The 16,301-nt window shown below is 32.8% G+C and overlaps 2 protein-coding genes across 2 annotated transcripts; one reads left to right on the forward strand and one right to left on the reverse strand.

Annotated features, from left to right (window-relative positions):
- Positions 1 to 513: 513 nt before the first annotated feature.
- On the forward strand, positions 514 to 2,407 carry LOC18051596 (transcription factor MYB83). Its single transcript, XM_006446050.2, has 2 exons — positions 514 to 863; positions 1,577 to 2,407. The coding sequence occupies exons 1-2, from the start codon at positions 574 to 576 to the stop codon at positions 2,235 to 2,237; spliced, it is 951 nt and encodes a 316-aa protein (XP_006446113.1). The 5' UTR covers positions 514 to 573; the 3' UTR covers positions 2,238 to 2,407.
- A 3,075-nt stretch (positions 2,408 to 5,482) lies between these two features.
- On the reverse strand, positions 5,483 to 10,653 carry LOC18051597 (kinetochore protein Nuf2). Its single transcript, XM_006446051.2, has 11 exons — positions 10,441 to 10,653; positions 10,004 to 10,222; positions 9,188 to 9,278; positions 8,907 to 9,086; positions 8,325 to 8,414; positions 7,728 to 7,835; positions 7,078 to 7,131; positions 6,684 to 6,798; positions 6,435 to 6,592; positions 6,212 to 6,307; positions 5,483 to 5,859 (listed from the first exon to the last, which is right to left on the reverse strand). Exons 1-11 carry the CDS (start codon positions 10,602 to 10,604, stop codon positions 5,797 to 5,799), a joined length of 1,338 nt encoding a protein of 445 aa, XP_006446114.1. The 5' UTR covers positions 10,605 to 10,653; the 3' UTR covers positions 5,483 to 5,796.
- Positions 10,654 to 16,301: the final 5,648 nt, after the last annotated feature.

A 16,301-nucleotide genomic window follows, 5' to 3' on the forward strand; every position in this document is an offset into this window, starting at 1 on the left:
CCCCATTTATCTTGACATACACGTGTGCATGCTCAATAAGAGAGAAGAGAGATACATAAAGAGATAGAGGTTATAAAAATAGAAGAAAGAAAGATTATGTGAAGTGGAAGCAAAAATCTTAGCTTGGTTACTAAACAAACTTCCATGTACATACAAATTTTCTTTCTTTCTTCAACCTCTCTATAGTACATACATACATATTACCTTGTAAATGAAGAAAAATATTATTGCAATGGAAGAAAGGCCAAATTCATGGAGTCAAAGACAAGAAGACTCATCTCTTTCTCTCTTCTTTCATGTCTTTCTCCAAACCGTTTTCTAATTAGACCCATCAACCAACCAATCTCTCTCTCCTTCTCTCTCCCTATTTACTATATTTCTAAGCAAACCCTACAACAATCACCATCATCACGATCATGATTTCCACTTCATCAAGCCTCCTTATTTCTCTCTCTTCTAGTCATTCTATAAAGTCTTCGCAGATCTCTACATCACACTAGTTGGGAGAGACAAAAAAGATTTTCAGAATACCTCTTCTAGGTATATTGATATCCAAAAGGTGTGTCTCGTAAAATGAGAAAGCCGGAAAATAACGGCAACGGTAACAGCCACAGCAACAGCAATGGCAACAAGCTTCGAAAGGGCTTGTGGTCGCCAGAGGAAGATGACAAGCTCATGAACTACATGCTCAAAAATGGCCAAGGTTGTTGGAGTGATGTTGCTAGAAATGCTGGGCTGCAGAGATGTGGCAAGAGCTGTCGCCTTCGCTGGATCAATTACTTGAGGCCTGATCTTAAGCGAGGTGCTTTTTCGCCTCAAGAAGAAGAGCTTATAATCCATTTACATTCACTTCTTGGCAACAGGTTCCTCATCTTTCTTGCTTAGAATCATACGGCCCGATATGGCTATAACTCTTTCTCCATTATTATATATTTTCACTATTTTATTTGAATGGTAATTCTGGAAGGAAACAAGTAAATATGGAATTGTATACTATTTATTAAAAGAATAAAATAAAGGTCTAACTTTGTTTCTGATCCCTTTCATGCTCCACATGACACTGTAAGTAAGACTGTGAGAGTCTAATTTGTATATATTGAATTGCAAACAATTACTAATACTATTAGTTAGTAATTAGTGTACTCTTTCACTTATCTCCCGTTTATATTTACTCTTACATGATTGGTTAATTTGGAGACATAGTTAGGAAGAATCCAACAAGTGATGTTGAATGCACAAAAGCAAACGCAATATGCATGATTTTTATTGGTTGCTGCAGTTGTCCTTCAATTAACTTGGAGCTGAAGGCTTCATTTCAAAGGAATGTCTAATTAAGTTTGCATGCATAACGAACACCTTGCGTTAGATCAAAGCTAAACAAATAAATGACATAACTATTCTCCTACGTCTTTGTCTCATTGGTCCTTGGAGTTGAAGACACTCTTGTTTCCGGACATTAATTTCTTGTTACAATTTTTCACTTCCATGCAAAACGTACCATGCATGCATTTGCATTACAACACAAAGTCATCTTTATTACTTGGTAGCTGACCCCTTGTAATTTATTTATGTGTAGGTGGTCTCAAATTGCGGCTAGATTGCCAGGACGTACGGACAATGAAATAAAGAACTTTTGGAATTCAACAATCAAGAAAAGGCTCAAGAATTTGTCGTCGTCATCATCAACACCATCACCAAACGCTAGCGATTCCTTGATATCATCGGATCAGCCTAATAAAGATCAACTCATTGCAGCAGCTGGATCATCATCAGAGTTCATGTCCATGCCCATGTACAATAACATGGATACATCTTCTTCTTCATCATCCATGATGGTTCACATGATTGACTCGTTGCCGATGCTCGAGCATGGCCTAAACATGATGGGGTGTTCATCAAATGGGTACATGATTAATACAACATCATGTATTTCACAAGTTGGGATGAATAATTGTGGGAACTTTGGTGGGGAGTTTTATGTTCCTCCTTTAGAGAGTATAAGCTGCTGCATAGAAGAAAATATCAAGGCGGAAAATTCATTTTATGATCATAGGAACCCTAACAATTTGAACACCAACAATAATAATGCTAATAATAATAAAGTTGATCAAAACATTGGTGGGGTTGGGAACTTATTGCAAGGAGAAGAGATAAAATTAGGGGAATGGGATTTTGAGGAGTTGATGAAAGATGTTTCCTCATTTCCGTATCTTGATTTCTACTCAAGTTGGTCATAAATACTCTTCTATTTTTCATACGAAGATCTTAATTAGTCACACACCTTAGAATTTACCGAAAAGGTAAAAAAAAATACCCAAATGTTTTTTAGCTACCAATCCTCAAACCTATGTGTTGTATTTTTGTTGTGTTCATATAGATTAGAAGTGGAAATTGAAGTTTGAAATAATGGTCGAGTTTGGAGGATGTATTGATTACTGATCAGGGAATAATTCTTGTATGTACTTTATATGCTGTAAGTAAATTAGGTACTTGTGATAATAATGGGTATACAGCATATTGTTGTAGAGATTATGTGAATAGCCATAGAGACATGAAATAGTATTTGGTTTATACACAATGTACTTACTATACATATATATATATGGTCTTGAGATGTACAAAACAATTATATGGGTTAATTACAAAGTTGTTATTAGTGGGGATATGTAGCAATATTGAATCTTGTACTTTGATGAAGATATATAGATCTCTCTTTATCTCTGTCTAAATTGGTCTCCACTTGCGATCCTTGTGCTTCTTATTTCACATCAATAGATTTTAATAGTTGATTTAACTAGATTTGTTAATTACGTATTTTTCAATTATGTATAAATTGAATTGACAATATTTGATCATTACCCTCAAATCACTCGCTTGAAGATCATTGTTTCTTAAAATGGGGGGTTTCATCATATTTTAGGTGAGATGTCCACTTCAAACAAAAATATAAGAGATGGAAGTACTTAGTCAGCTTACTCCTTATTGCAGTAAGAATGCCCATCAATAGATTATTAGTTAGTTATTAGAGCCTTAATGGTGTGGGGTTAGTTCTTAAGTGTAATTATGACCTATGACTCCTTCATGCCTTACACTAACTTATTACCTCCAAATATGTTAACTAAAAGCAGTGAATAGAAGAAAGCAAGATTAGAAATAAACAAATTGTATCATGGCCACGAGATGGTGATGCATCAATTTCATTTGAATGACATATCCCATATAGTCAAGAGACTAGAGAGTGCCATTCTAAATCATTTTCCTTTGGATTTTAACACACACCACAACCAACATGTGTATCCAAATTAATTATTTTATTTGACAAATTGAGGGTCACCATCTATAGGAACAATATGTAGAGGGTGTCATTTTAAATCATTATAGATTATCCCAATTCAAGTTTGTACCCACATCCATATATTGCATTAAAGTGATTAATGTTGGTGTTCATAAGTTGCTACGTCTTCAAACATTAGCATATAAGTTGAGTAAGAAGTAATAATTTAAAGAATAATGTAGATCAATACTCGTTAAAATGTTGAATTTAATGGCATAGTATTCCAAATATTTAGTGTTGGTAATGCTAGATTCCTAATTTCCCATTAATCAACTTATACTTTTATATTGTGTTTACTCCCCATGAATAGGAATCAATGAATCGAAACAAGTTTTATTACCTTATTTATTTTTTAAAAGAATCATAATAGGAATAATGAGTCCCACGAAAAGTTGGGAATGAAATATGGTTTCTAATTCTCTTGGGGGGGGGGGGGGGGGGGGGGGGAGGAATCAGACCTTTACATTAAAGAGACAAAATTGCACCCAATAAACTTCGATAATTCAAATTTTATTCTTTAAATTAACGCAAAATATAAAAGCCCAAAATTCATGAAAAAAAGAAAAAGAAAAACACATGTACTCTTGAAATCCCTAAGTCGGCCACACTCTCATCGCTGATGCAGCTCTTCTCCGCCCGTTGCCAATGATCACACCATTTTTTTGTCACTGCTCGCCAACTCCGTTGTGTATTTCCAAACAAGTAAATGATTCATTTTTCCCTTTTTTTGTATCTTATAATGAAATATTTTTCATATTTTGTTCTTGTTCTTTTTGTTGACTATTTTCTTCAACTTTTTTATGACTCTTTTCTTTGAAATATAATGAAAAAATTTCATAAAAAAGACCCGTCTACTAATTTGTTTTGATTTAAATTTTTTAACGGATAAAACTATGAATATTTCATGGGAAACTTGTTCTGAAGAGATTGTTTTTGCTAGAGAGTCATTGGGTAAACCACTTGATTTAGTTTCTAAGTTCTTTTTTGAATAGATTCATTGAGGTTGAGTTTGAGGGGTTGGTTTGTGGTGGTGGTGATGATGGTTAACTAAGGGCATTTTAGTAACCTAAAATAATTCACCTTATTTCGATTCCAAGTTTAAGATAAAGTAAACACATCAGCGAGATTCTAACCCATTATGATTCCTATAGATTAAGTAAATAACTTATTTTGATTCTCATTCCTCATTCTTATTATTGATAAGTAAATACAGCATTAGGATGTGTTTATTTATTGGAGCAGGAGTGGAGAGTGTAAAGTCCTCTCACTTTATTGTTTACATATTTATTTAACGGTAAGAGTAGGGATACTACTTCATGACTCCCACCCATTTTTAGAGTGAAGAGTAAAAATCCACTCCCACCTCTTTTTTTTTATCATTCCCTTTAAATATAAAATAACTATATTTATTGAAATAAAATATTAAATATAGTAATAATAATATATTTATTGAATACAATAATGTCATATTTATTTAAAATAATAATATCATACTTATTCAAATAATATTATTATATTATTTAATAATATTACATTTATTAAAAATAATAATTCACATTGATTCTAAATTAAAATTACTTAAAAATAATTATTATACTTATTTATTTTATTTAATATTAATAATCAATAATAATAAATAGTTTATTCTAAGAAAATATTAATTTTATACTATATTATTAATAATAATATTTCATTTATGTTGCTCTTATCAATTATTTTTAATTTACATAATTAAAATTAAAATTAATAAAAAATTTATGATTTACATAATTAAGAATATTAATAATTATTATTAATTTATATGATTAAAATTAATAGTTTATATTTTTATCCACTCTATAATTAAAAAGTACAATTTTTTAAATAAAGGTAAAACTATAATTTAAAATGATTTATTTTAATATGAGATAAAATAAACAAATAAATGAAATTTTAATTCCTATTCCATACTTCGATTCTAACATACTTAAACAACTTCCACTCTCACTCTTAATTTTAAAATTCTTATTCGTCAAAATTCTCAATCCAATTTAAAAAATAAACGCTACTTTACTACTAAGGGCTTCTCGAACGTGGAGTCAAGATATACTATCTAAACTCGCAGATGCCACATTTCGATCTTTATCTTGATCTCTTGGATCTATATAAATTTAAAATCAGATCTACATTTCAAGGGAGAAAGACCAGTGAATTTTGTCTTGAATACTAATGTCAAGTCTCCAATTGACCTAGGTAAATTGGTTTTTCAATATCAGCTCCCTGTACATGAAAAGGAATGCCATGTCTCTTGGGCTTGAGAGATCACAATACAAACAATTTTCAGAAAGTGATCAATAGTATATAACTACATATACATTCAAGCTTGGCCATTGAGTTTCCACCGCTTCCCCAACTCCATTAAGAAAATCTGGTATCCTAAGTTCCTAACATTGACAACGTACGGGATTGTACTAAGCTCTCCGTCAACTAGACTCTATCTCAGTCACTGGCAGCAGAGTCCCAATGGAGTTTGTATATTGCTGAAACTGCAAACACACGAGAACACATTGGAATTGTTTCAGAGGAAACAGTCACCTAAGGATTCGAGAGTCAGCCCAAAAACATACTGAAGCAAAACAGCCTCAGCAAATAGAAGCTTGAACAAAATTATATTGCCATAATTCCCAACAGTTTAATTAATTACATGGGTGGAAAAAGTTTTCAAATATGATAACCTAATTTGTGTGAGGTAGTTCCTCTAGGATCAAAAAACTTGCCAATTTAATTTTCTTAATGATTTTCAAAAAAGGATTAGTTATCACTTCTTACGTGAAGCAGATGACTATTTTGAACTTGGTCTAATATGCATAACTATGTACAGAACAGATAGCCAATCACCTTTTCTACAATCTCTTCAGCTTTACTGGCTAGCTCCTGCAGTTTGGCAGCTCCAGATTCTTTGACAAACTTAGTTTTGGAAGTTATGGCATCCACCTATCAATTGAAAGGAAAAAGAAGGTCATATATCATACCCCTAAAGATCAAAATGTGTGGATTCCAGCACAAAGATCAAAATGTGTGGATTCCAGTACAAAGACTGAAAGGCACAGAAGGTATGTACCTCTGTCACGACAGCTTCAACCTTCTTCTGCCTTGCTTCCAGATCCTGCCTCTTGGATTCCATCTCCAACTTCACATTTTCAAATGCTCTAGTTGCGTCCTCTGATTTAAGATTCCGTTCTTTTTCTAATTGCTGTTGGAGTTCATCCAGCTGTTCCACTGAAGAAATTAAGAGAAAAGAAGGTTTAATCTCCAAAGAGAATTCAGAAATGAAGGACCGTAACCCAACATAGCTCAAACAAGAACCTACCTTTGCCTTGACGTTCAATCAGTTTGGCCTCAAGTGATTTATCCAACACCACATCATCATTTAGCCTTGCTTTCAAAGACTTGTAGTCCTTTTCAATTGACTTTGCAGAGTTGACCTTTGAAAATGCAGATGTAATAAATAAAGACATTTTATATATAAAGTAACATCATGGCAAACTAAGATTACTCAAAACTATAGAAAATCAACCTATTAGCCTTTTTATGTCAAGCAAACTCATCATACTATCGTAGTAACACACACACATTTCTTTGTGAATAAGATAAGAATTTTCAGAAAGATGCAATGAGAAGATATCATTAAACACCAGAGAAAATATAAATATCTAAATCAATAAAATAAAAATTGCAACCAAAGGGCCACATCTCATGCACACCTGTTCAAGTATAGCTTGCATTTGAGCAGATTGCTTTGACATTTTCTTCAAAGTCTGAAACAGCAGAAGTAGATACCAACAAAATTAATATTGCACTATGATAAGTTGACCATCTTCTGAAAAACTTAAGGATGTGCAGGTATACATGTGTGCATCTTTGTTTAAAGCTACATTTGGCTTGCCTCATTTCCATTCCAAGACAACTTAATGCCAGAAAAAGCATTAACGTCATTATTTTTTGTTCTACAAATATTTAATAGGCAGACCACCGGGCACCGAATGGTAGAAGCAACACATGCTCCAGCAACTTTGGAAGTAACAAATGAAAAAAATCTAGGAGTTAAGTACACACTCAAGAATCACACAGGATTGAGCATTGCATTTTTTTTCCCCCCAAATAGTTCTTTAGTTAGAAGCACTTATTAAATTGTAAATCCTTTTATTCATCATTAACCCTGCAGCTAAAAAATTCAAAGGAAAAAAGATTGAATGCGCATCCTAACACTATCAATAGTAAAACAATTTTCAACATGATCAAAATATTCCATGCAAAATTGATAGATATTTGATTAATGAACCTTCATACTGAGTGAGCCCATATGCAGATGGATTATGAAACATGACAGATGTAGCAATTTACACTCAAGTACCTTTTGATAAACCTCTAGGGTTGTAGTCTTCTCCTGAAAAGATTGCATTGCCAGCTTCTCAGCATCCCTTGCCTCCTCCCGAATAGATTTCTTCTCTTCTAAGGTCCTCTTTTAGCAAAGTTATGAAAAAATTATTTACGTATCAAAAAGGGAAAAAGAAGGGTAACCAAATATTGCATTCATATAATGAACTGCTGCCAAGGGACCCCTTACAACTTTTGAGGATACTTTATAGTATCAACTGGAACAAATTGATACGGAATGTATGGACCATTAACCAATTAATAGCTCCGTATATGATAAAAATTCAGCAAATGCCTTCAGTGTCTAAATTTTAACAGGGACCAGAATCCAGGCCCTATTTGGCTAATGCATAGAGTAAATGAGCCAAATACATTGCTTTGTAACCGTACTGCTACCAAAAAAGCATCACGATTTTATATTCATATCAGTAAGTACTAATTTTTTATTCATAAACTGCTTTAAATATTAGTAGTCCCAATTTTAAAAAACTTAATTAGGGTATTTTTATGCCATTATAATATAAAGCACCCTACAACCAAATAAGAGCTTCATAAGAAGAAAAAATTTAGATACCTGCAATTTTTCTGGTGACTGAACAATTTTTGAACGTAAATCTGCATTTTGTTGGACACTTTGCACGAGGTCGAATTCAGTCTGAGAAAACTGAAAAAGAAAAGAAAGATATTATCAGCAAAAACAATGAGAACCAACCTTGCATATCAAATCTCCAATCTGTATGATGAACATACATAAGCATTGCAATCAACGGATAAAAATGCAATCCTTGGTAAAAGTAACTGAAGGAGAGGATACACAATTGACTATGTGAGAAAATTCACATAAATATGTATTCAGGGTAAATCATTAGGTTTAAATACATCAAACACTTAGCTACAGATTATAGCACATAGCCACATACTACCAGAGTGCCTTGCTTTATGATTGCTTGTCTTATAATATATACTTTCTTTCATTCCAATTCAGAACATCAGGTTTGCTCATCCATTCACTTCCAGTTATACAATCAGTAATTGCTGTGAAGGTGGCATTCTTGTGATAATACAATCTTATTTCTTGCGTATCAAACCCCAAACCCCAAATTTCTCAAAAAACGAATCAAGCACCACTTTCTAATCTTATTGTGAATGTCTTTACCTTCTCGTCAAGCGCTCCAGTTTTCTCCTTCAACTTATTTAAAGTAGTTCTCAGTGAAACCTGATGCTTGTTCAGGTCTTGGATGGTCTGACGCAATTCTTTAACTTTTGCATCCACCTCTTGAACAAGTGGCAACTCTCTTTCTCTCACTTCATTATAGGCTGCAATTTCTGCATTCAACTACAAAACAAATATTCCTATCAAAACAAAAAACTACAAGACCAATATTTGTTGAAACCTCATTCTCACATTACAACATCAAAACGTTCCTCAACCAATACCTGGGAAATCTTATCCTCCAACTCACTTCGCTGCTCATCAAGACGAGTTAAATCCTCCGCTATCGGCCTCAAAAGATTCATTTTTGTGTCTCTGAGATTTAAAAAAGGAAAAAGCAACATGACTAAATGTGAATGGATTATAACTATAGAAGAACAGAAGGAAATTCACGTTGCCATTGACTTAAACGACTCTTCAGTGCTTGTGCAGCATAGAAGGAGCCAACAAGTTTCCTCCTCATATCATGTAAAGAAGCAATGGGAAAGCATGAAAAAATCAATAGGTTCAATCGATTAGAACTATAAATGTAAATTCAAAGAGAAGGACCGAAACTTGGAAGGAGCCTTAGTCGTTAAGGATTGTCAACAAAAAGGAAAACAATAAGACAGACTGTCATTTAGGTGATTCACACCTATGATAGCATAGCTAATCAGCATAAAAATTATTTAAAGCATCTCACTACATTGATAGACAGGTACTTAATGAACAATGGTGGAATGTTAAGATAGTAAGCAAAGATGCAGGCCAGACCATCCATAAGCTTTCCCAACATCAAGTTTATAGGTAGTCTCATTGGTTATTGTTGAAAACAAAAACAAAGCATACATAATCCTTCATTCTTCTACTAAGCACCAATAACAATAAGAAGCATTTGTTGGAAAACTCATCATCCCAACACTCAATAACAACAGCAAGTGACTGTCATTGAATTTTGGATGAGTAAGTGTGCGCTTTGGCAGCACAGCTGCTCCCCATGCCATATTCTAGGGAATATCTGCACTGCCCCAAACGCACCCTAAACGAAGAAAGAAACTTACTTGTAAAGACAGAAATTCAGAATTGCACTAAGAAAGTACTCTGTCCGAGTGGCATCGGGCCTTATAAGATCTTTAAGCGTAAAATTCATCGGGCAATTAACAGTGGTCACGACCTCCTTTACCATGCTGTACAATTTCATAATCTGCACCGAGCGAACATGAAGATCGGGATTCTCTAGCTGCTCCAACGCAGCAAAGTCAAGCTGTCCCTGATCATCTCTTCAAAAATTCAAAAAGAATCAGAAAACCCTAAATCATTTAAAGCTAAAGAATTTCTTTTTAAACCCTCAAAAACCCTAACAAATTGTTTTTAAATAAATTAATTTCTTCACTTAACATTCTCTTAATTTCAAAAATTAGGGTTTTAGTTTAGAACAGATACATATAATATAATTTCATTTCTTAAAAATCACTCAACAAAAGAAAAGCTCACGTACTCGTGGAGAACATCGAGGAAAATCAAGAGACGGGTATAAAGATCCGAAACGAAATCCGGGTTCGGATTCTTCAAGTCGTTCTCCGTTATGACAGCTATCTCCGTCTCCGTCAAGATCGTTACGATCTCCGTCGCCGAGAGCCTTGGGTAATCGAATTTCGACATCCCCTACAGTCGCCAGAGACCCAGCTGCTTATCTTCTTCTTGTTTTTTAATTTTTAAAGAAACTGCTTCTTTTTCTTAAGTGGTTTCTGCCGATATTTAATTTCAATTTTTTTTTTGTTTTGTATTTTCCCGCCCAAAACAATTGAGCAACTCTCGAGTAACGTCCAGTTTGTCTTTAGAGAAGTCCTTTACACAAAAATTAATTAATTAATTAATTAACTAATCTGATCCGTTTAATCCATCTAATTCAGTAAAAGTTCGATCCGTCAAAATCTGTTATGTAGATTTGTGGATTTGATTGAATTGAAATTTTAAAAATCCGCAGTAGATTAAATATGAATTTACTTATGTAAATTTATAAAAATTAGTGAATTCGTAAAAAAATTTATTTATTTAAAAAATAAAACTTATAAATGTAGCATTGCTACTTGCTAATAAATAAATAAATTAAAATATAATTAAATTAATATCATATTATATCTTATTTGATAATGATATAAAATAAAAAATAATTAAATAAGTAAATACAAGTTCTTAAACATTAAAAATTCTAAAGCAAAACAAAAAAACTTAAGCTCAACAAAACATTTAATTAGCACATAATACGAAACCTCTACCCCGCCGCATGCACAAGTCATCATTGTTTCACTTCATCACTTGAGGTACTTATAATTTTTTACTTTCTTTTCAAATTCTTTAAGTTTCTTAATTTTTTTCCTATTACATCTAAGGTCTCAAAATTCAACTTTTGTGTATATTTAAATTCATAATTTTATTTAATTTTCGTGTATGATCTAAACAAATGACTTTTTTTTTTCTTTTCAGTGTTTTATATTTTGAAACTTTGAATGTATTATTCTAACTTTATTTAAACAATTAATTTCTTTAAATTTTATTTAATTTTGAATTTAATCGGTAGTAAAATTATTTTTATATTAGATTTTTAATTTAATTACTTCGTAAATTGGACAAGATTAAAAATTTTAAATTCGTAATTCAATATGCAAAAATGGTGGATTTGATATGAATTGGGTCAAATCCACATCCGATCAGCAGATATATGGATTAGATTTTTATTGAGTTTCACCAATCCATAAATTAGATTAGATTAAAAATTTATAATCCGCAAAATTGTGGATCGGATATAAATTAATTTCTAATTCACAAAATCTGATCCGTGAACACCCCTACTTAGAGTTAGTTTGGGTGGTAGATGAAATAAATTTCTTTTGTCAATACTGATTTTAATAATGAACTGAGTAATAAAAAGTGAAATTTCAAGCATGTGGCATTTTCTTTTTTCTTTTTTCTTTAACACCACATTCTTTTACCCACAACATATCATGTTAATTCATTATATATAAATACATTCAAAAGGGACAAACAAACAAATATAAAAAGATTTTTAAAAAATACTCAATGAAGTTGAGAATTCTAAACTTCATTCTTGATTTTCGTGACAAAATCGAGCAGATTAACAAACTAAGAAAATCAAGTTAAATACCAGTTGAGTAATGGGTTGGGTTGATGATATTCAACAACGAACCTAAAAATGATGTGATTATTAAATTAGCCACGAATACAATACAATTTATTAGTAATTTATTAGTGGTGTCATTTTCTGTTAATCCAAACTTGACTAATTTCATATTTTTCTATTGCATTTGTGTCATCGTATCATATTGACCTAAATTGAATGCGTACTAAATGAGCAAGCGGCGTTGCATTGATTGATTCGATGATCACATAGCACACTTCCCTTATTTATAGTAATCCAAATTAGTACTCACAAGTCACCACCCTCGTTAGCAAATAACAATTTGTGTTTTGATGAGCCATTAACCCGTACAATTCCACTACATATATCATTATACACGGTAAAGAAAGAATCACAAACAAGTGAAATACACACCAAATAGACCACGCTACCGCTTCTAATAATAATATAACATTGCAAGTAGTAATGTATACAAGTTCATTTTTTTGTCCAGAACGTCAAAATTAAACCTTTTTCGAATGTATAATGCTATATCATCATTAGTTACACTAACCTGACTTAAAATTGAGAAGAAATCAAAGGAGTCCCTATGTCTCAACTTTGGTGTACTTTAGGCTTGGTTGCTTGAAGCAAGGTATAGTAATAGGCTTGCATCAGAATCTTGAGACTTCTCTTCAGAGCTCTTCAAGTCTTCAATAGCCTTAGCAACAACACTAGACAATGCCTCGGAATACTTTTGCATCTCAATAATCTTATTTTCCACGCGGGAAGCCTTTTTTTCTGAAGCAATAGCTTCGGTTTTTATAACCTCAATCTCCGCTTACTTCCTACTCAGTTCAACCTCCAGGGATTTAACTCTTGAGCTAAGGTACGCGTTGGAGTACTTTTGCATCTCAACAATCTTCTTTGCCATGAGGGATGCATTTTGTTTTGAAGTAACGGCTTGGTACTTCAGAAACTCAATGTCCGCGTGCCTTTCGTTCAGTTCAGCCTCCAAGGATTCAACTCTTGACCTAAGATGTGCCTTGGATAATTCATACTTCTTCAGCTTTGCCTCTGCTTCCGCCAACTTAACAAATTTTAAGTCCATGTTGGATTTCAGTAAGGAAATTCTTTTATCCTAACCAGAGATAATGTCCACAAGGCTGGTTATGGTTTTCTTATAGTGATCTTCATAGCTTAAAAATCCTCTAAAAAGTTCAAGCATGGATACGATTATCTGGAAAATGAGAAGAAGCCATTAGAATTTGAATAAAAAGACTAAACGGAAGAAAAAATAAATAAATTAAAGTTTTACATTGAAATACGAATCTTCTATCTTTGAGAGGCTCAAACCATCAAGAGGTGTTCTAAATTCAGGAGAAAGCTGAGGCTTAACTCGTTTGAGAAAGACATCTTGATTCTGAAGTACGATCTCCGAACCTCTCATCTCTTGATATATACGAAAATATTGATTAAGAAGTTCTTCATCTTGATTCTTTCCACTAGATGGACTTCCTTGCTTGGATCCTTTAGGGTTCTGAAAGGAACCAACATTAGTAGCAGTGGGTCTAAAACCCTTGAGCAAAATTGATATTGGGGGGACATTGTTAAAAACCTCGATAGTTGGTGGAGGAAAGGAAATGTCAGAAGACTTAAATTTCTTCAGAGAAGGTTTCATCTCAAGTGGAGCTGAAGCTTTGTTAGCTCCATTTTTACCGTTTGCAGTTCTGGGCATTAATGAAGCCATGTCTATAGAACACAATAACGTCCATTAGTACAGAAACAGAATGTATGATAATGGCCTAAGCTTTTTAGTGCAGTCTCGATATTCTACTCTTGAGAAACTCCCCAAGGCGTGAGTGTTATGTTTAAAAGGCAGTAAGAGACAAAAGAACGCAATCAAAGTAGATCACACAAAGCTAGAAAAGAGTAATGAACCAACTTTTTAAAGTAGATGAGAACATGAAAATTTTAGTCCTTTTCTCGTGAAGAGAACCAAAAGTCCATTTATTTCTCCAAACAAAGAAAATCTCATATTTCCTACCATTGACAGAGCTTGAACAATAGAGAATAAGATGCTCGAACTCCTACAATAGGAATTCAATTCAACCATTTTTTTGGCTTAGACATCTCCTTCACTAATAATGAAAAGCAAATTCCTACAATCCAAAGGACTTTTTCCCACCATGGCTTTATAAGAAAATGGAACCGACAATTTACCTCCATGCACTGAACATAACAAAGAAACTAGAGATGAAAAGTTAAAGTGTGGACTCTAAGCAAATCTTGGAGGCAACATAATAGGACTCAACAAGAAGGATTTGAGGGAGTAAATAATCAATATAAGAAAATTCCAGAAACAAGATCTAAAGTGCCAATATCTCCTACTTCAGAATTAGGAATTGCTAAATTGTTGCTACTCACGACCTAAGGCAACTCTTCAAGCTCTGCTTGGTGAGAACAATCAAATAATTTAATTAAAAAGGGTCAAACTAGAAAGAGAAAAACATTAATTCAAGTGTTGCAAACTATAGACCACATATTACTACATATTAATTGATCCCGCCTCTGAAAATCATTCTACCCATAACTTATTGGTACTGTTCAGAGGGTGGCTAATCCTATACCACTTGGCAACTTAACTATCTCACAAGTTTAAAAAAGTTAAAAGGCATGAGATTGTACACAAGCATGAAACAAAAGCATTTAAATAATAAAGACCAATGAACCAAGCAATTGAACAAGGATGTTACCATAGAAGCACACATATTATAACTACTGAAGAGCATAAGTTCATGCAATGTCAATGATTTCTTAAAGGAAATAGGCACATTGGGTGTCTGCAAAATCCAAATAAACTTACCACTAAAGACTAAAGGGTAAAATTACCGATCAACGGATTTTAGTCCCATATAGAGAGTTAACATTTACCTTCAACATCAAACTTACAAAATTAGATTCAGTGTTGTGCTGAGCTTTGTGCTTGATTTCTAAAAGAATGCAATTTGTAGTTTTGTATAAGAATATGTAGGTAATTAAATCTTAACTTATATTATTCTAAATGCAAGCTTGGTAAAAGGTTATAAAAAGTTGAGTACAGTTCAGTTTGGCACTATACACCAAATTACAAGCTAACATCAAAGTACCAATTGCAACATGAGATCATTCGTAGTCATATGTTGCTATTAGCAGCCAAAAGATTAGGGGATCTCAACTGTGATAAACCCCTCTCTAAATCTCTGTTAGTAGTGCACAGCCTGGATATGAAACTAGGAACTTGAACATAAAAAGTTTATATTTTGATCCATTTCATCAAACTTGGCAACCCAAAGCATACTATAAAAAAAAAAAAATTCTTTGAAGTTACCATCTATGCACCAAAAAGAAATTGAATAAGGAAAAAAAAAACCGAAAAGGCAGAGCAACTAACCTGTGAAGCCGGGACTAAAAATTTCCTAGTCTTGTTTTTACTTCCTTAACTCTCTCAAAAATCAAAATCCAATCTTGTTTTCCATTTGCCAGTATAAATAAAAAAAAAGAAAAAAAGAATCGGCATTTTAGTCTTTCAGAATGATGAGTGAGGGTATTTTGGTCATAGAGAATGCAACACAAAATGAATGAAATTAAATAAATAATTAAATAAATGGGAGAGGCTAATAGAACTCATTAAAATATTCAATAAACCCAATCTCTCGTGACACTTGTCAACAAAATTTTGAATTCATAATTTTTCTTTGAGCACCCATCTCAATTCCTAAAATATCATATTTGTATCTATGTCTTCACTAATATCAGTGACCATCAAAGAACATTATGCTTTTTCCGAACTAATTTAGATCTGTAAACTTAATGAGTAATTCTTACAAAATTATTACTTTTAGAAATAATATAATTTTATTCATTATAAAGATTGTAACGGGGTAGGCTCCATAATTTTGATTTGGGATTAAACAGAAAGACTTTTGGAGTCTGTGCATAAATCAATTCAAGATTACCCTCTGCAAAGAGCAATCGAAGTGCCACTTAAGTTTTGATCATAATTTGTTAATTTGATACAACTTCTCCCCCTCCTTTTTCCCAAATTTGTTAAGGATTTTATATTCATGAAACTTGAAAAATAGCATTATTACTGCTTCAACAACAATTGAGATTTCATGTTGCATATATTTCATTATAGGAAACGTTAAAATATTTTCCCTAAGTAATTCAGAACGAGA

Source organism: Citrus clementina, unplaced genomic scaffold, assembly GCF_000493195.1.
Source record: "Citrus clementina cultivar Clemenules unplaced genomic scaffold, Citrus_clementina_v1.0 scaffold_2, whole genome shotgun sequence".
Taxonomy (NCBI): Eukaryota; Viridiplantae; Streptophyta; class Magnoliopsida; order Sapindales; family Rutaceae; genus Citrus; species Citrus x clementina.

Coding starts and splice junctions, on each gene's coding strand:
- LOC18051597 (XM_006446051.2), bottom strand. CDS start 10,604: ATGTCGAAATTCGATTACCCAAGGCTCTCGGCGACGGAGATCGTAACG. Junction 6,799..7,077: donor TGCAAGCTATACTTGAACAG/GTGTGCATGAGA, acceptor GCATTTTCAAAG/GTCAACTCTGCAAAGTCAAT. Junction 5,860..6,211: donor CTGAAGAGATTGTAGAAAAG/GTGATTGGCTAT, acceptor GTGTGTTTGCAG/TTTCAGCAATATACAAACTC.
- LOC18051596 (XM_006446050.2), top strand. CDS start 574: ATGAGAAAGCCGGAAAATAACGGCAACGGTAACAGCCACAGCAACAGC. Junction 864..1,576: donor CATTCACTTCTTGGCAACAG/GTTCCTCATCTT, acceptor ATTTATGTGTAG/GTGGTCTCAAATTGCGGCTA.